This window comes from Haliotis rubra, unplaced genomic scaffold (genome assembly GCF_003918875.1).
Source record: "Haliotis rubra isolate DU_JTF1 unplaced genomic scaffold, ASM391887v1 Scf607, whole genome shotgun sequence".
In the NCBI taxonomy this organism is placed as follows: domain Eukaryota; kingdom Metazoa; phylum Mollusca; class Gastropoda; order Lepetellida; family Haliotidae; genus Haliotis; species Haliotis rubra.
Window position 1 is genome coordinate 520,524 of NW_025767310.1, and position 20,448 is coordinate 540,971.

A 20,448-nucleotide genomic window follows, 5' to 3' on the forward strand; every position below is an offset into this window, starting at 1 on the left:
TTCCTGGATCCTGTGCAGTCTGTGTGTCTTCTGGATCTGTGTCCTGTGTCCACTGTTTGGATCTGGCCTGTGTGTGCTTCACTGGTTCTGGATCTATTTTGGTCCTCTTCCTGGATCCTGTGTGGTCCTGTGTCTTCCTGTGGATCCTGCCTGTGGTCTGTGCTTGTGTGTCTGGGTCCTGCCTCCTGTGGTCCTGTTTCCACTGTGGATCTACCTCCTTCTTCCTGTGGGATTCCTCCTGTACAGTCCTGCTTCTACCTCCTGTACAGTCCTGCCTGTGGATCCTGCCTCCTGTGGCTTTCCTGACCTGGATCTGCCTCCTTCCTGTGGTTTCGGGATCTACCCTGCCTCCTGTGCAGTCCTGCTTGTGCTTTCCTGTGCTGGATCTACCACCCAGACCCTGGTTTCAGCCATGCTGGCTCTGGCCTGGATCTACCACCTGCCTCCTGTGCAGCCCTGCTTCTTTCCTGGATCCTACCACCTGCCTCCTGTGCAGCCTGGCTTCTTTCAGCCACGGATCTACCACCTGCCTCCTGTTGCAGCCAGGAACACTAACCGTGCAGTCCACCACCACCTGCCTCCTGTGCAGCCAGGAACCTGTTTCACTGTGCTGGATCCTGCCACCTGCCTCCTGTGCAGCCATGTGCTTTCCACTGTTCTGGGGCTGCCAGCTGCCTCCTGTGCAGTCATAACGTCTTTCCTCGGCCCTGGATCTGCCACCTGCCTCCTGTGCAGTCCATGCTTGATCAACCACTGTACCAGGAGCTGCTACCTGCCTCTTATTTTGGATCCGCAAGCATTGGCTTCCACTGGCCTGGATCTGCCACCTGCCTCCTGTGCGGTCATATTTGATAACCACTGTACGGATCCTACCACCTGCCTCCTGTGCAGCCATAACGGTAACCACTGTGCACCAGATCCTACCCGCCGCCTCCTGTGCCGGTCATGGCATTAACCACTGAACGGATCTACCACCTGCCTCCTGTTTTTGATCATAGCCACTGCTTTCACTGGCTGGATCTACCACCTGCCTCCTGTGCAGCCATAACACTGGCCACTGTACGGATCACCACCTGCCTCCTCGGCCACGGTCATGGCGTTAACCAGTGCGGATCTGCACCACCTGCCTCGATGCAGCCATGGCGTTAACCGCTGTGCGGTCTACCGCCTGCCTCCTGTGCGGTCACATAACGATTAACCGCTGTACGGATCTACCACCTGCCTCCTGTGCGGTCATGACACTGAACCGCGCAATACCCGGATCTGCCACCTGCCTCCTGTGCAGCCATAGCACTAACCGCTGTACCGGATCTGCAAGCTGCTTGCCTCCTGTGCAATGCATAACATAACCACTGTGCGGATCTGCCACCTGCCTCCTGTTGCAGCCATATCACTAACCGCCAGTACGGATCTACCGCCTGCCTCCTGTGCAGGCCGTAACGCTAACCGCTGAACGGATCTGCCACCTGCCTCCTGTACGGTCATGGCACTAACCATGTTACCGGATCACCGCCACGCGCTCCGTTGCGGTCAACAGTAACCGCTGTACCGGATCTGCCGCCTGCCTCCTCGTACGGCCATAACGGTAACCGCTGAGACGGATCACCCGCGTTGCCTCTGTACGGTCATGGCATTAACCACCGTTACCGGATCTGCCGCCTGCGCTCGCCGTACGGCCATACCTGCTCCACTATTCAGATCTCTTCCTTCCTTCCTCTTTTCCCTGAATCTACCTTCCCTCTTTCCCTTCAGATCTACCTCCTTCTTTCCTTTCATTTCAGATCTACCACCACCTCCCTTCCTCTTTCCTTCAGATCTACCACCTACCTCCTGTCTTTTCCACTATTTCAGATCTACCACCTCCTTCCCCTTCTTTATTCTTTCCCTCCTACTAGATCTTCTTCCCTGTTTGTCTTTCCTGAACTAGATCCATTTTCTTCTTCCCTGCTTTATTCCTGATCCACCTTTTCTGCCTCCACTATTTTCCTTCCTTTCTTTCTTCCACTGAAGGGTCTACTTTCCTCTTCCTGCTGGATCCACCTTTTTTCCTTTCACTGTGGATCCACATGCCACATGCCTTTCCACTGGGCTGGATCTATTTTATTCCTTTCTTTCCTGAACAGATCTACCACATTTTCCTGTGGGATCCTGTGTGGATCCTCCTTACAGTCCATTCTTCCTTCTGGATCCATTCCTGTGGATCTGTTCCTGGATCTACCTGTGCTCCTTCCTGCCTCTTTCCTTCAGATCCTTTTTCTGTACAGATCCTGCTTCTGTGTCCACTATTTCAGATCTACCTGCCTGCCTCCTTTGGTCCTGCTGTGCTATGTACAGATCCACGTGCCTCCTGTGCAGGGTCCATTCTTTCCATACAGGATCCTTTCCTCCTTCCTGTGTACAGGATCTGGACCACCTGCCTGTTTTTGTCCTGCCTTCCTGGGATCTACCACCTGTTGGTCCTTCCTGGATGTCTTCCTGCCTCCACTGTGGGATCCACTGTGTGTCTTCCATCCTCCTGTCTTCCACCTGCCTGGATCTACCACCTGGTCCTGTGTCTTTCCTGTGATGCACTGTGATCTGTGTTCCTGGGATCCATGTCCTGTACCTTTCCTGTTATTTTCTTTCCTGTGGATCTATCCTGACCTGTGTTGGTCTTCCTGGATCTCTTCACCTCCTGTGTCCTGCTGTGCTCACCACTGTGGATCTACCTGCCTCCTGTGCACTCCTTTCTTTCCTGTGTGGGATCCTTGACACCTTCCTGTGTCCACTGGATCCTGTGGTCTGGATCCTGTGGTCTTTCCTGTGGATCTGTGCCTGTCCAGTCCTGGTCTTTCCTGTGCTGGATCCCACCTCCTGTGCAGTGGATGTCTGTGCACTGTCCTGGATCTACCACCTCTTGTGCCTGTTCCTTGTCTTTCCACTGGGATCCTGTGGTCCTGTGTGTGTGGATCTATGACCTGCCTGTGCCATGTGCTGTCCTGGATCCTTGACTCTGTACAGTCCTGCTTTTCTTTCCTGGGATCCTCCACTGGCTCCTGCTGTGTGGATCCACCTGCCTCCTGTGTTGTTCCTGTGGATCACCTCCTGTCCTTCCTGGATCCTGTGTCTGTGGATTTGGATCCACCTCCACTGTGCAGTCCTGCTTCTTTCCTGGATGCCTGGATCTGCTTCTTCCTGGCTCTCTGTACAGGGTCTGCCTCCTCTGTGCTTTCCACTGTGGTCTTCCTGGGATCCTGCCTCCTGTGTGTGGTGTTCCTGGATCCCTGGGGTCTGTCCTCCTGTGGGGTCCTGCTGTGGGATCTACTGTGTGTGTCCTGTGGATCCTCCTGTGGTCCCTGTGCCTGGATCCTCCTTACCGGTCCATGTGTGTACAGGATCATGCGTTGCCTCCTTGGTTCCTTCCTGGATCCTGCTGTGCTTTCCTGGGATCCACCTGCCTCCTGTGTTTGTTTCCTGGATCTTTCCTGTGCTGGGATCCTGTGCCTTCCTGTGGTCTGTGTGGCCTCCACTCCTGTGTTTCCTTCCTGTACAGATCTACCACCTGCCTCCTGTGTACAGCCATAACACTCAACCACTGTACAGATCTACCACCTGCCTCCTGTACACTCCTGTACATTGGCTCATTTACAACACTGATCCTGGGACCTGCCTGTGGATCTACCACCTGCCTCCTGTACAGTCCTGGATCTACCTGTACCTAACCACTGTACAGATCTACCACCTGGTCCTTTCCTGTATCCTTCATATCATGTGTGTCTTTACCACTGTCCTGTAGATCTACTCCTGCCTCCTGTACAGTCATAACACCTAACCACTGTACAGACTACCACCTGCCTCCTGCTGTGCCATAACACTAACCACCGTACAGATACCACCTGCCTCCTGTACAGCCATAACACTAACCACTGTACAGATCTACCACACCTGCCTCCTGTACAGCCATAACACTCAACCACTGTACAGATCTACCACCTGCCTCCTGTACAGCCATAACAGTACTGTGTACAGATCTACCACCTGCCTCCTCCTGTACAGTCCTTTAACCACTCAGGACCACTGCCTGCTGGTCATAACATTAACCACTGTACAGATCTACCACCTGCCTCCTGTACACAGCCATAACACTGCTTCACTGTGCCTCCTGGATCTACCACCTGCCTCCACAGGCAACCACTGTGGGCCTCCCTGTACAGCCATAACACTCAACCACTGTACAGATCTACCACCTGCCTCCTGTACAGCCATAAACATTAACCACTGTACAGATCTACCACCTGCCTCCTGTACAGCCACATCATGACTCTAACCACTGTACAGATCTACCACCCGCCTCCTGTACAGCCATAACACTAACCACTGTACAGATCTACCACCTGCCTCCTGTACAGCCATAACACTAACCACTGTACAGATCTACCACCTGCCTCCTGTACAGCCATAACACTAACCACTGTACAGATCTTACCACCTGCCTCCTGTACAGCCATCTTAACCACTGTGCAGACTCCCTGCCTCCTGTACAGCCATAACACTAACCACTGAACAGATCTACCACCTGCCTCCTGTACAGTCATAACATTAACCACTGTACAGATCTACCACCTGCCTCCTGTACAGCCATAACATTAACCACTGTACAGATCTACCACCTGCCTCCTGTACACAGCCATAACATTAACCACTGAACAGATCTACCACGTGCCTCCTGTACAGCCATAAACCACTGTAACCACCTGCATACAGATCTAACACCACTGTGCCTCCTGTACAGCCATAACATTAACCACTGAAGAGATCTACCACCTGCCTCCTGTACAGCCATAACACTAACCACTGTACAGATCTACCACCTGCCTCCTGTACAGCCATAACACTAACCACTGTACAGATCTACCACCTGCCTCCTGTACAGCCATAACACTAACCACTGTAACAGATCTACCACCTGCCTCCTGTACAGCCATAACACTAACCACTGAACAGATCTACCACCTGCCTCCTGTACAGCCATAACACTAACCACTGTACAGATCTACCACCTGCCTCCTGTACAGCCATAACATTAACCACTGTACAGATCTACCAGCTGCCTCCTGTACAGTCATAACATTAACCACTGTACAGATCTACCACCTGCCTCCTGTACAGTCATAACACTAACCACTGTACAGATCTACCACCTGCCTCCTGTACAGCCATAACACTATCCACTGTACAGATCTACCACCTGCCTCCTGTACAGTCATAACACTAACCACTGTACAGATCTACCAGCTGCCTCCTGTACAGTCATAACATTAACCACTGTACAGATCTACCACCTGCCTCCTGTACAGTCATAACATTAACCACTGTACAGAGCTACCACCTGCCTCTTGTACAGTCACAACATTAACCACTGTACAGATCTACCACCTGCCTCCTGTACAGTCACAACACTAACCACTGTACAGATCTACCACCTGCCTCCTGTACAGTCATAACATTAACCACTGAACAGATCTACCACCTGCCTCCTGTACAGTCATAACACTAACCACTGTACAGATCTACCACCTGCCTCCTGTACAGTCATAACATTAACCACTGTACAGATCTATCTACCACCTGCCTCCTGTACAGTCATAACACTAACCACTGTACAGATCTACCACCTGCCTCCTGTACAGCCATAACACTAACCACTGTACAGATCTACCACCTGCCTCCTGTACAGCCATAACACTAACCACTGTACAGATCTACCACCTGCCTCCTGTACAGTCATATGACTATAACATTAACCACTGTACAGATCTACCACCTGACCCCTGAACAGCCATAACACTAACCACTGTACAGATCTACCACCTGCCTCCTGTACAGCCACTAACACTAACCACTGTACAGATCTACCACCTGCCTCCTGTACAGCCACAACACTAACCACTGTACAGATCTACCACCTGCCTCCTGTACAGCCAGAACACTAACCAATGTACAGATCTACCACCTGCCTCCTGTACAGCCAGAACACTAACCACTGTACAGATCTACCACCTGCCTCCTGTACAGCCATAACATTAACCACTGTACAGACCTACCAGCTGCCTCCTGTACAGTCATAACATTAACCACTGTACAGATCTACCACCTGCCTCCTGTACAGCCATAACATTAACCACTGTACAGAGCTACCACCTGCCTCCTGTACAGTCACAACATTAACCACTGTACAGATCTACCACCTGCCTCCTGTACAGTCATAACATTAACCACTGTACAGATCTACCACCTGCCTCCTGTACAGCCATAACAGTAACCACTGTACAGATCTACCACCTGCCTCCTGTACAGCCATAACACTAACCACTGTACAGATCTACCACCTGCCTCCTGTACAGTCATAACATTAACCACTGAACAGATCTACCACCTGCCTCCTGTACAGTCATAACACTAACCACTGTACAGATCTACCACCTGCCTCCTGTACAGCCATAACACTAACCACTGTACAGATCTACCACCTGCCTCCTGTACAGCCATAACACTAACCACTGTACAGATCTACCACCTGCCTCCTGTACAGCCATAACACTAACCACTGAACAGATCTACCACCTGCCTCCTGTACAGCCATAACACTATCCACTGTACAGATCTACCACCTGCCTCCTGTACAGCCATAACACTAACCACTGAACAGATCTACCACCTGCCTCCTGTACAGCCATAACACTAACCACTGTACAGATCTACCACCTGCCTCCTGTACAGCCATAACACTAACCACTGAACAGATCTACCACCTGCCTCCTGTACAGCCATAACACTAACCACTGTACAGATCTACCACCTGCCTCCTGTACAGCCATAACACTAACCACTGTACAGATCTACCACCTGCCTCCTGTACAGCCATAACACTAACCACTGTACAGATCTACCACCTGCCTCCTGTACAGCCATAACACTAACCACTGAACAGATCTACCACCTGCCTCCTGTACAGCCATAACATTAACCACTGTACAGATCTACCACCTGCCTCCTGTACAGCCATAACATAACCATTAACCACTGTACAGATCTACCACCTGCCTCCTGTACAGCCATAACATTAACCACTGAACAGATCTACCACGTGCCTCCTGTACAGCCATAACTTTAACCACTGTACAGATCTACCACCTGCCTCCTGTACAGCCATAACATTAACCACTGAAGAGATCTACCACCTGCCTCCTGTACAGTCATAACACTAACCACTGTACAGATCTACCACCTGCCTCCTGTACAGCCATAACACTAACCACTGTACAGATCTACCACCTGCCTCCTGTACAGCCATAACATTAACCACTGTACAGACCTACCAGCTGCCTCCTGTACAGTCATAACATTAACCACTGTACAGATCTACCACCTGCCTCCTGTACAGTCATAACATTAACCACTGTACAGAGCTACCACCTGCCTCTTGTACAGTCACAACATTAACCACTGTACAGATCTACCACCTGCCTCCTGTACAGTCATAACATTAACCACTGTACAGATCTACCACCTGCCTCCTGTACAGCCATAACAACATTAACCACTGTACAGATCTACCACCTGCCTCCTGTACAGCCATAACATTAACCACTGTACAGATCTACCACCTGCCTCCTGTACAGTCATAACATTAACCACTGAACAGATCTACCACCTGCCTCCTGTACAGTCATAACACTAACCACTGTACAGATCTACCACCTGCCTCCTGTACAGCCATAACACTAACCACTGTACAGATCTACCACCTGCCTCCTGTACAGTCATAACATTAACCAATGTACAGATCTACCACCTGCCTCCTGTACAGCCATAACATTAACCACTGTACAGATCTACCACCTGCCTCCTGTACAGTCATAACATTAACCACTGTACAGATCTACCACCTGCCTCCTGTACAGTCATAACACTAACCACTGTACAGATCTACCACCTGCCTCCTGTACAGCCATAACACTAACCACTGTACAGATCTACCACCTGCCTCCTGTACAGCCATAACACTAACCACTGTACAGATCTACCACCTGCCTCCTGTACAGCCATAACACTAACCACTGTACAGATCTACCACCTGCCTCCTGTACAGCCATAACACTAACCACTGAACAGATCTACCACCTGCCTCCTGTACAGTCATAACACTAACCACTGTACAGATCTACCACTTGCCTCCTGTACAGCCATAACATTAACCACTGTACAGATCTACCACCTGCCTCCTGTACAGCCATAACATTAACCACTGAACAGATCTACCACGTGCCTCCTGTACAGTCATAACATTAACCACTGTACAGATCTACCACCTGCCTCCTGTACAGCCATAACACTAACCACTGTACAGATCTACCACCTGCCTCCTGTACAGCCATAACACTAACCACTGTACAGATCTACCACCTGCCTCCTGTACAGCCATAACACTAACCACTGTACAGATCTACCACCTGCCTCCTGTACAGCCATAACACTAACCACTGAACAGATCTACCACCTGCCTCCTGTACAGCCATAACACTAACCACTGAACAGATCTACCACCTGCCTCCTGTACAGCCATAACACTAACCACTGTACAGATCTACCACCTGCCTCCTGTACAGCCATAACATTAACCACTGTACAGATCTACCACCTGCCTCCTGTACAGCCATAACATTAACCACTGAACAGATCTACCACGTGCCTCCTGTACAGCCATAACTTTAACCACCGTACAGATCTACCACCTGCCTCCTGTACAGCCATAACATTAACCACTGAAGAGATCTACCACCTGCCTCCTGTACACCCATAACACTAACCACTGTACAGATCTACCACCTGCCTCCTGTACAGCCATAACTAACCACTGTACAGATCTACCACCTGCCTCCTGTACAGCCATAACACTAACCACTGTACAGATCTACCACCTGCCTCCTGTACAGCCATAACACTAACCACTGTACAGATCTACCACCTGCCTCCTGTACAGCCATAACATTAACCACTGTACAGATCTACCACCTGCCTCCTGTACAGTCATAACATTAACCACTGTACAGATCTACCACCTGACTCCTGTACAGCCATAACATTAACCACTGTACAGATCTACCACCTGCCTCCTGTACAGCCATAACACTAACCACTGTACAGATCTACCACCTGCCTCCTGTACAGTCATAACATTAACCACTGTACAGATCTACCAGCTGCCTCCTGTACAGTCATAACATTACCCACTGTACAGATCTACCAGCTGCCTCCTGTACAGCCATAACATTAACCACTGTACAGATCTACCACCTGCCTCCTGTACAGCCATAACACTAACCACTGTACAGATCTACCAGCTGCCTCCTGTACAGTCATAACATTACCCACTGTACAGATCTACCAGCTGCCTCCTGTACAGCCATAACATTAACCACTGTACAGATCTACCACCTGCCTCCTGTACAGTCATAACATTACCACCTGCCTCCTGTACAGCCATAACACTAACCACTGTACAGATCTACCACCTGCCTCCTGTACAGCCACAACACTAACCACTGTACAGATCTACCACCTGCCTCCTGTACAGCCATAACACTAACCACTGTACAGATCTACCACCTGCCTCCTGTACAGCCATAACACTAACCACTGTACAGATCTACCACCTGACCCCTGTACAGCCATAACACTAACCACTGTACAGATCTACCACCTGCCTCCTGTACAGTCATAACATTAACCACTGTACAGAGCTACCACCTGCCTCCTGTACAGCCATAACACTAACCTCTGTACAGATCTACCACCTGCCTCCTGTACAGTCATAACATTAAGCACTGTACAGATCTACCACCTGCCTCCTGTACAGCCATAACACTAACCACTGTACAGATCTACCACCTGCCTCCTGTACAGCCATAACACTAACCACTGTGCAGATTTACTGCCTGCCTCCTGTACAGTCATAACATTAACCACTGTACAGATCTACCACCTCCCTCCTGTACAGCCATAACACTAACCACTGTACAGATCTACCACCTGCCTCCTGTACAGCCATAACATTAACCACTGTACACATCTACCACCTGCCTCCTGTACAGTCACAACACTGACCACTGTACAGATCTACCACGTGACCCCTGTACAGTCACACTAACCACTGTACAGATCTACCACGTGACTCCTGTACTGTCACACTAACCACTGTACAGATCTACCAGCTGCCCCCTGTACAGCCATAACACTACCCACTGTACAGTTCTACCACGTGACCCCTGTACAGTGACAACACTGACCACTGCACAGATCTACCACCTGCCCAGTACACACCTAAATGTCATCAGAGTACAGACCTACCTCCATGATGTTTCTTGATTCCTCCATTTTCATAAGTGTTTGTAGTGTGTCATGTTCAGATGATACTTTCAGGATTTTATCTTCAGATATGATTTTTGCCTTGAAGTCCATACTGTATGCTAAGTGCATGGAACTCACAAAGGGGATGATATTGTCTTTAGTGGCAACCTTGTCTGAAACAATCACCCAGAATACATTGAGTTAGCCTGTCATTCTGGTATGACCCTCTCTCTATTCCTGCCTCCTCACTCTAATGTTTCACAGTAATACAATAATCATCAGAAAAATAACACAAACTCTGGTCTGGCCAATTAGATAGGTGTTTTCCAACAAGATGCCATGTCGGCCATTTGAGTCCAAATGGTTTCCAGTCGCAAGTTGACTGATATCTCTCAGTATGTTTTAATAGTAATAAAGAATTGAGAGCTATTGGAATCAATTGAACAAGCATTGTCACTAAGGTGACATAATCCCCCGCCGCAAATTATCAAATCAAACTTTAAAAGTAATGAAAGTGATGGGCATAATTTAAGATGAAGTTAAATGTCAACAAACACATGAGCAGTCAACCTCTCTTGATATCTTGATCTGTAGTTGTTCAAATGCACAAATATACTAGCCACATAAAGAAACTGTGCAGTGTCAAAATATTACCCCAGTTGATAAGTACGATAACAATGTCAAAGGTACATATAAACTTTAATGGAGGGATCATGAGACCATAACAAGTCGGGAGAATTTCACTTGAAAAGTCAATCACAATGACGTCCACAAGCGGGACAGGGGTCAAACAACCATGTCACAAGCTCAATAACGGGTATGTCCACCATCGGCATTGAGAACAGCAGTGCATCGACGATGCATAGAGCCTATCAAACGTGCAAGGAAGGCTTGTGGGATATCACGCCAGATTCTCTCAAGGTCTGTTGCAAGGTCAAGGACGTTATCTGGCGGATGAGGAAGACGGCGAAGACGTCGAACCATCTCGTCCCAAACATGCTCTATCGGGGAGAGATCCGGTGAATTTGCAGGCCAAGGCTGTAAGTCAACATTGTGGTGTTGCAAGAAATCCATAGCAACCCTTGCCGTATGGGGGCAGGCATTGTCCTGTTGGAATGTTAACCCAGGGCCATGACGTTGCAGAAAAGGAATTGCCACAGGTCGAAGAATCTGATCCCTGTAGCCCACACCAGTTAAGTTGCCCTGAACAATCACCAAAGGAGTTCTTTGGCGTGCTGTTATTCCACCCCAAATCATCACGGAACCACCACCAAAGCGATTCCTCTCCAAGACACAGGCCTGTGCATAACGTTCTCCCACACGTCTATAGGCACATTGACGTCCATCACTATGGGAAATGTTAAACCTGGACTCATCTGTAAAAACAACATTTCTCCGCCAAAACAAGGGTCTGCGGACATGATTTCGGCACCACATTCGGCGAACTTGTCGATGACGTTGTGTCAGGATAGGCTGTATGGCGGGACGTCGTGGTCTGATCCCGTGATGACGTAAACGTTGTCGAACTGTGTTGGGGAAGTCCTGGGATGGTTCGGGCAGTCATCACTGCAGTCTGAAACCTGTGGCGAAGATGTGTCACCCTTATCCATCTGTCCTGTCTTGGCGTTGTTACACGTGGACGTCCAGAACGTGGCCAATCGATGACGTCATTTGTGTTCTGGTAGGTGGAAATGTGCAGCCACTTGTCGTTGAGACATTCCCCCACGGACCATCCCAATGGCCTCATGAAGTTGTGCAGACGTGAGCCTTGGCATGCTATGTGTTTCAATAGCCGTTTAATTTTTGGAACGATCGCAAGGGCAGGGGTTGAGCTTTCCAAAGTGACAGTATTGTGTGGCATTCATTTGCTGTGTTTCTCTTTCCCGGAATGCACGTGCAACGACGTATTGCACGTCTCAAGGACGAACTCACTGACGTCACGGAACATGGCACGTGCATGCATGTTGGATACATGTCACTAATCTCTGATATAAATTTAGATTATAAAATTTTGTATGCACAGTTTCTTTATGTGCCTAGTATATTTTCAAGGCTCACTTTCACCTTGACATAAATGTCTTAGTGTATGAAATATGCAAAAATAGTAATAAAGAAATTGCTTATTGAAAAACATTCAGGGGAAGTCTTGAAAGTCTATGAAGAAAATCCAGTGAACTGTTCATGAGATGTGTCGCTGACAATCTTTACATGCAGTTTAACATGCTGAAATCTTCAAAGTGTCGCTGTGACCTTGAAAATTATGTGAAGGTCACCAAAATCGACTGGGCCTTGCACCTTCCCCAGATGAAGCTTGGTGTCTAATATGAAGAAAGTCCAGTGAATGGTTCTTGAGATATCTCGCTGACAATCTTTACATGACCTTGAAATTTCGGTGAAGGTCACCAAAATCGACTGGGCCCTGCACCTTCCCTAGATAAAGCTTGGTGTCAAATATGAAGAAAGTCCAGTGAATGGTTCTTGAGATATCTCGCTGACAATCTTTACATGCAGGTTAACATGCTGAAATCTTCAAAGTGTCGCCATGACCTTGAAATTTCGGTGAAGGTCACCAAAATCGACTGGGCCCTGCACCTTCCCTAGATAAAGCTTAGTGTTGAACATAAAGAAAATACAGAGAACGGTTCTTGAGATATCTCACTGACAAGCTTAACATGCAGGTTAACATACTGAAATCTTCAAAGTGTCGCCATGACCTTGAAAATTAAGTGAAGGTCACCACAAACAACGGGGCCCTGCGCCTTTCCTAGATAAAGCTTGGTGTTGAATATGAAGAAAATCCAGTGAACGGTTTTTGAGATATCTTGCTGACAAGGGTAAAACGTTAAAGTCCCCTTGTGACCTTCAAATGAAGGTCAAGGTCACCAAACCAGACTGGGACGAGACTGTGATGAACCTAGGTATCAAATATGATAATAATCTAGTTAACAGTTCTTAAGATATTCCAATTCGTACGTACAGACGGACGGAGCCTAATACTACATCCCCTGCTTCGCGCTAAACGCGCGGCGGGGTTAATAATCAACCATGTCAATGTAGATATCTAGTTTTTGTGCATGAGTTGCAAGTTTAAGGAAAGTGAGCAGTACTGTACGGAGTGTCTGGCTTTGCTTGAATTCATATAGGATAGTGCATTTCCGACATTTGTTATGATATAAAAATAATTATGCAATGACATAAAGGCTTGTGGCCTGACTTCTCCCCCCTCCTAACTATCCCTGTAAACCACCCTTGCATTTCAACTACCCTGTCCTTAAAACTCATCTCCCCCTGCCATCTATCTGCACACTCCTTACTCTCCCTGCACCCAAGGCCTCCCTATACCTGCACTCAGATAACTGTGTATTTTCAGGACTTGTACCTGCTGGGGTGTATCGAGGGTTGAGCACTGCTGGCAGCAAAAATTTGAGGGAGCCATCAACCTCCACAGTCAGCTCACTGATGTAGGCAAACTGGAGTACAGCTTCCGACTTTGGGGGTAGATTTCCCAACATGCACTTGAAGATATCACCCGCTCTGTCATCTTCCTCCAACAACATGGCTGTGTGTCCTGACCTCACTGCCTCTTGGTAGGTTTCTTTTGCCTGAGTGAACACATCACCATTTGTCACCATCAAGGGATGAACAATAAGAGTCCAGAAAGTCATGTTAAGATCAGTTTGTAGATTTTCTCAATAAATGTGTACATACATCCTCATTATTACCACAGCCACATGTGTATATTGTGTTGAGTGGAAATGTTATGTGCTGAAGTATATTTTGACTGTAAGTCGCAGCAATTTGGTACTTAAGAAATATCCAGGTTTGTATTTGTTCTTGATAAACTTATCCTATCTCACATAATGCACCTGTCCCACAGCTGAATGGTGGGATTAACCTGCAATGCTAAAGTTCTAAATGAAGCAAGTCTAGATTTGCCCAGGTTCAGGATGCCCCAACTCAATCGGGCTCCTTTCCAACTTAAATGGGTTTATTTGTTACTATAAAAATCATATATATTCAGGGACTAAGCATTAGTCTAGAAAAACTGTCTTGAGGGTGAACAGATAGTGTGTTGCTTTGAACTCCATCACAAATATTTGATTGTATCAGCCACCACTGAAGGTAACACCAATGGAGGGGTGAAGGTAGATGAACATCTTGCAATGTTGACAATTGAAGTTGTTGGTTTAGAACCAGCCCCGACTTGTTGATGTTCTTTGTCCATTGACGCAACAGATGAATGGTGAAACTGAGTTGACCTTAAAGTGCATGAGGTCAATTACATCAGCCTATGCAATCGTCTATGTAAACATCGAACATCTTCCAATTGTTCTAGATATTAAGGTTGTAACCAAGCTCTGAAGATATTAAATAGATTTATGTGAAAAACATAGCCTTTATGACAGATGTGTACACCATAGAGGAACTGGTCAATGATGAAGTTCATGTTACACCAATACAGAAAGTTTACAGTGATGCCGCAGGATTACTAGGCAAATGACTTTGTCTCCTTTAAACAGAATACCATTGCATTCTTTGATTTCCATTCCATTCATCTGAGTGTACATCTTGTTTGTGGGGCTGATGATGATTTTCAGGGAGAATCACCTATAAATTATAAACGATCCCATAGTTATCTCTCTCCACATTGTTTCTTCCTAACTTCATAATACACGTATTTGCCTTGGTGTGAAATATCTGAAACCTCTCACCTTATGCTTGTGAATAGTTTTATTGTCATGTTTGTCTGTGGCAAAAAAAAAGTTCTCCAAATATTTTTTGTTGCATGTATAAGATTCTTTAGATTCACCCTCACTTCAATAAATGTCTTTTCTTTCTCAGTTGCTTAGCATTGTTCAGAAACACATATGACCAAGCCTAATCATTTTTGTCCATATGCACCACTTGCACGTTTATGAACAATTTGAGTTCAAATTGTCTCCAGTTGCCTGTGATGTCCCTCTATTAAGCCCAAAAATGCATCCATTATCAACACTTTTATATGTTTCCAACGCGCTTTCCATAAAACAGATGTCTTGCTGGAAATAATAATTGTAGGCATGCACTTGAAACATTTAGGATTATCAGCACCTCTGTAACCTGGTTGTATAGTCATTAGGCTACAAATACAAAGAGCTGCAGGTTCAATTCTACAGCAATAAAAGTAACATGTCAACCCAGTTCCTCAAGTAATGACTGTAACATGTTTTACATGAATTGTATACAAATACACAATAAATCTCAGAAGGAACTCCCATAGAATATCAATGTTAGGTTAGGATATTCAACAAGGTGCTGTCAAAACAACAGGATGAAGTCTCCATAATGTTAGATAATCTCTTGGAGGTTTAATGACAAGCCTTGTTTCTTCATGTGCTCTAGCTATTTATAACTACTGTCATAACCAATATAAACAAGTTAGTTACTTGCTGTTTTTCTTGGCACTCTGCAACAATCTTCCTTCCATTAATGTCAGCTATGAGCTTGTAGACAGCACTGTGATCATCCATTGGAAAGACATATGCCACTTCCATGCAGTTGTCTTCATTGTTGAGATAGGTCAAGGTCGCCTCAACTCTTGCTACAAAAGCTTGAATTGTCACATCCGTTGATACTGATTTTAAAGGAACTGCAAAGAATTGAATTGATAAATTTAAGCATTTAAACACCATGAAATTGGAAATAATCTTCTTATAATAATTCTTATTTGTCAATCTGGACAGTTTTCTGCACAGGAAAACAACACAACAAATGCATCTCACATGGTAGATCACATATAACAAAGGCAAGAAAAGACAAAATAAAAAAACCTAGTGTCATTATGACCTTTACTGAATACTTTCAGGGACCAAATACTAAATCCTCATCACCATTGCATGATGGTGTCGACTTGTCAGCCAACCCCCGTCACTTTCATTAATTACTGGGGTTTTTTTACATATATTATATCCTTCACTGATGATCCCCTTGGCTCTCGATCTCAGTGTCATCACATCCATAATTCCAGTGTCCAGGGCAATGCCATTGTGTTCTCCAGTTTTGTCTTTTACTATATGTTGATGTCTACATCTATGCTGGTAGTCAGGCTGGTAGTCTGACTGCAGCCACATTGAAAGCTGTGAGTACAATACACATGCTTGATGCACTTGCGACATAATAGAGTTGGAATCACCACTTGACTTATGTTTTTTTGTTAGTGAATGTATTCTTCATTCAGACCTAGGTTCCCTGTTGACAATATGGCGTGTGTGTGTGCGTGCGTGCGTTCGTGCATGCGTGTGTGTTTGGCTATCATGTGAGAGTGAGTTTAGTTTTACGCCACACTCAGCAATATTCCAGCTGTATGGCGGTCTGTAAAGAATCGAGTCTGGACCAGACAATCCACTGATCAACAGCATGAGCATCGATCTGCGCAATTGGGAAGAAATGACATGTGTCAACCAAGTCAGTGAGCCTGACCACCTGATCCCGTTAGTCGCCTCTTAGACAAGCAAGGGTTACTGAAGGCCAATATTCTAACCCGGACCTTCACAGGTCGATCGTGGCTATCGTGTATACACATATATGATAGAGTGGGATAGAACAATTGTAACTGCATCCATGTCAACTATATATTACGAGGAACACAATGTTTTGGAGCAAATGTGTCCTCATTTATGAGTTGTCTCTTGTTTTTCCAGGCTGTGCTACCCCTTCAACACATTTAGTTAATCTCCATTTTCGCTTTGAAATGTCTGTCTGGGTGACCATGCATTTTTGCCAGGAGACCTTTTGAAAGTTTTGGCTTGCTTTTTCATTTTGCACACTGCAATATTCCAGGAGTGTCACGTGTGGTTCCCGGATATGTCTGACCACCGACTCTCCCCATACTTGAGGCATATAGTCATATCACCTATTGGCCAGTCTGCTATATTTGGCTCAATTTGAGGGAGGCGTAATTTAGGCCAGCGTCTAAGTTATTCTAACAGAGACGCTACGATATGCACCCATTCACTGGAAATGACAAATAAGCTTGCCTGTGACATTTAAGATCATCTAACACAATAATCGATTGTACTTTCGACTGTGTGTACACGAGTTCTACACAGCGTATTCGGAGAATAGGGAAGAGCCAATATTTCCAAGGGAACCGTAAACCAATGCGCACCGTCAAATGCGGAAGTGCTAGTTGTGCGTAGCTGTTACCGTGACAACAGTTCTGGGCCAATGTTTGCGTCACGATTTGAATGTTCGGAATGTGACACGGTCTGCCCACAATGACAAAGTAACGGATAATGAAAATAGAAAGATATATTGCAACAAAGAACAATAAAGAACATAAATTTGAGCAAAAATGGAGACCACTGGTGGATATGCTTCAATAGTTCCAATCTATGTAGATCTATTTGACATGTAGATATTTGATATTTAAATGTATCCTGAATCAATGTAGTGTATATGAAGACTCTGCAATTATATGTATACTCTTGAACTGAATAAAAACATGTGAAAAAAAAAGTAACGGGGATACTATCACAATATCTAGACTGCCGAGAATAGAACAGGCCGCTGGATAGCAAGACCATATAGATCTACCAGGTTATGCTCGACCGTGCTGTATATGTGTCAAGGAGCTAAAACATGTGGTTTGTCACAAATACAAAATCCCACCTTGAGACCTGTTGTCGCTAGACACAAGTCCTACACATTCACCAAGCGCCATGTCTATCTTTCATTTGCTGTTTCCACAGTGTTGTGAAATCGACACAGATCACGTGATTAGCATATGCCGGTGAGCCTATATATATCCAAGGGGGAGTGGTCACCATGCGTCCCAAAGAGGGACAACACATGCGTCCCAAAGAGGGTCTTGAAACAGGGTGTGGCCGTGTCCACCCCCTAGGGTAATAGCAGGGGAGTGGCCGTGTCCGCTCCCCAGGGTAGGTGAGCAAAATGAGAGCAAGGGAGCGGCCATGTCCACCTTCCAAGGTGAGAGCAAGGGAATGGCCATGTCCGCTCCCCAGAGCGGAAAGGAGTGATAGCAGGGGAGCGGCCGTGTCCACTCCCCAGAGTGATAGTAGGGGAGTTGCCGTGACTGCTCCCCAGAATCAGAGGCTCCCCAGATTGACAGCAGGGGAGTGGCCATGTCTGCTCCCCAGATTGACAGCAGGGGAGTGGCCATGTCTGCTCCCCAGAGTGAGAGCAGGGGAGCGGCCGTGTCTGCTCCCCAGAGTGAGAGCAGGGGAGCGGCCGTGTCTGCTCCCCAGAGTGAGAGCAGGGGAGCGGCCGTGTCTGCTCCCCAGAGTGAGAGCAGGGGAGCGGCCGTGTCTGCTCCCCAGAGTGACAGCAGGGGATCGGCCGTGTCCGCTCCCCAGAGCGTGAGCAGGGGAGTGGCCGTGTCCGCTCCAGAAAAAAAAATAATATATATATAGTTTTTGTTAGCGTTTGCCCCGGCTCGTCACGTGACTAGTGTAGCCCGGTTTATTTTCAACAGCTGATTACATACGCTGAGTGTTGTGACAACTGAAAACCTACATGTAGAAGATAAGTTACCTATTCTGTCACTTCATTTTAAGTCAAATAATTGTTATTAGTGTCAGTATTAGTACAGTAGATTTGTAGTAAAGTTTCAAGTCGGCATGTTGTAGCTCACTGGCTTCAATTCTCAGTACACAGCGAAGAAAGACTAGATTCTATCGCTAAAAACTTCTTTCACATATTCGTTTCATTTTTAGAAGGGAAATATACCTTTAGTTGAAAGGTGTTTGCAAGTAATAGTGATAGTTTTATAACTAAAACAAATTTGTTAGAGTGTATTTGAGGTGTGTGAAAAGTATGACATATCGCCCATCTGCCATTGAAATACTACAGGGCGTTGTTTGAGTGTTTCTAGTTATTGTTCTAAAACATCTTTCACATACACCTTTTATTTTTATGAGGGGAATATACCATCAGGTGAAAGGTGTTTGCAAGTAATAGTGATAGTATTATATTTTTTTTAATATTGTTTGGGTGTATTTGAGGTGTGTGAAAAATATGACATATCGCCGATCTGTTCTGATACGCCATTGATGCTTGTGATGCTTGAGTGTTATAGTTCTAAAACTTCTTTCTTTCTTGTTAATCTTAGTATATGACAAAACTGGAAAGGTGTTTACAACGCTTTGTGATAGTTCTAAACTTTCTGTTTGTGAGGGATCTGTGACAGTGTCAGATATAACATTCTGTCAATGCCCATGCCATTCCACACATGCAATAAGATATCTGAATTAGTTACTAATGAAAACAAATGTCTCAAAGTAGATTTTTAAAAAAGAGGATAGCTGATGTTAACACATGTTTTCTACAGATAGTTTTGAGTTCTTTAACATGTTTGGGGAGGGATGGCCGTGGTGTATCATTTATTCTTTCATTCATTCACATATGCATTTCTTTCTTTTGTTCTTTTTCTTTATTTCTTTCATTCATTCACATATACGGTAATTCTTGCTCTTAATTCATTCATTCATTCATTGTAAACTTCCGACTGATACAAAACACTGGCTGCAGTACTGTTAAACGCAGCCGAAGTTACGCTGGGAACGAACCAAGTCACTGTGTGCGTTGGAGCATGACGAGGCACTCGTTAATTAGTACAAATGGTAAAGAAAGCAAGCGAGTGACCTATCCCTGTTGTAGAGTATCCCTGATATATCTGACAAATAACTATGTGTAGAACATCTAGCCAACATCCAGATGCACAGAGAACATCATACTTCCTATAAACTTTGAACATTATTGTATCGTTATATTTGTTGGCCACGTTTCACAAAACGATCGTGCCGCAAAAACCGCCGTAGCCGACATCTACTGATTTATATGATGTTTTCTTTTGTACTTGAGCTATTTGTAGACAGTCAATGCAACACAAGGCCACCATAGCTGAGCTTAACATAAGGCCTAACCCGTGAGCTGAATTGAAACATATCGTTTTACCGTAGAAAAGGGTGTTCAGCTTGCATATCAAGGTATGTCGCTTTGTAGGACACTCTATAAATGAAATGCAGGTTTCTTTTGTGAGGTTTCGCTCTAAGAATGTAT

The 20,448-nt window shown here is 46.0% G+C and overlaps 1 protein-coding gene across 1 annotated transcript in view; it reads right to left on the reverse strand.

The window, feature by feature from the left end:
- Window positions 1–18,147, reverse strand: part of LOC124255715 (von Willebrand factor A domain-containing protein 5A-like) — a 53,018-nt gene extending 34,871 nt beyond the window's left edge. The window contains exons 1-4 of the mRNA XM_046689622.1: window positions 18,040–18,147; window positions 15,816–16,018; window positions 13,769–13,991; window positions 10,390–10,562 (exon numbers count right to left, since the gene is read on the reverse strand). Of these exons, the coding sequence (XP_046545578.1) occupies window positions 10,390–10,562; window positions 13,769–13,991; window positions 15,816–16,018; window positions 18,040–18,091 (651 nt within the window). The 5' untranslated portion in view covers window positions 18,092–18,147. The remainder of the gene's footprint in view (window positions 1–10,389; window positions 10,563–13,768; window positions 13,992–15,815; window positions 16,019–18,039) is intronic.
- Between the last annotated feature and the right edge of the window lie 2,301 nt (window positions 18,148–20,448).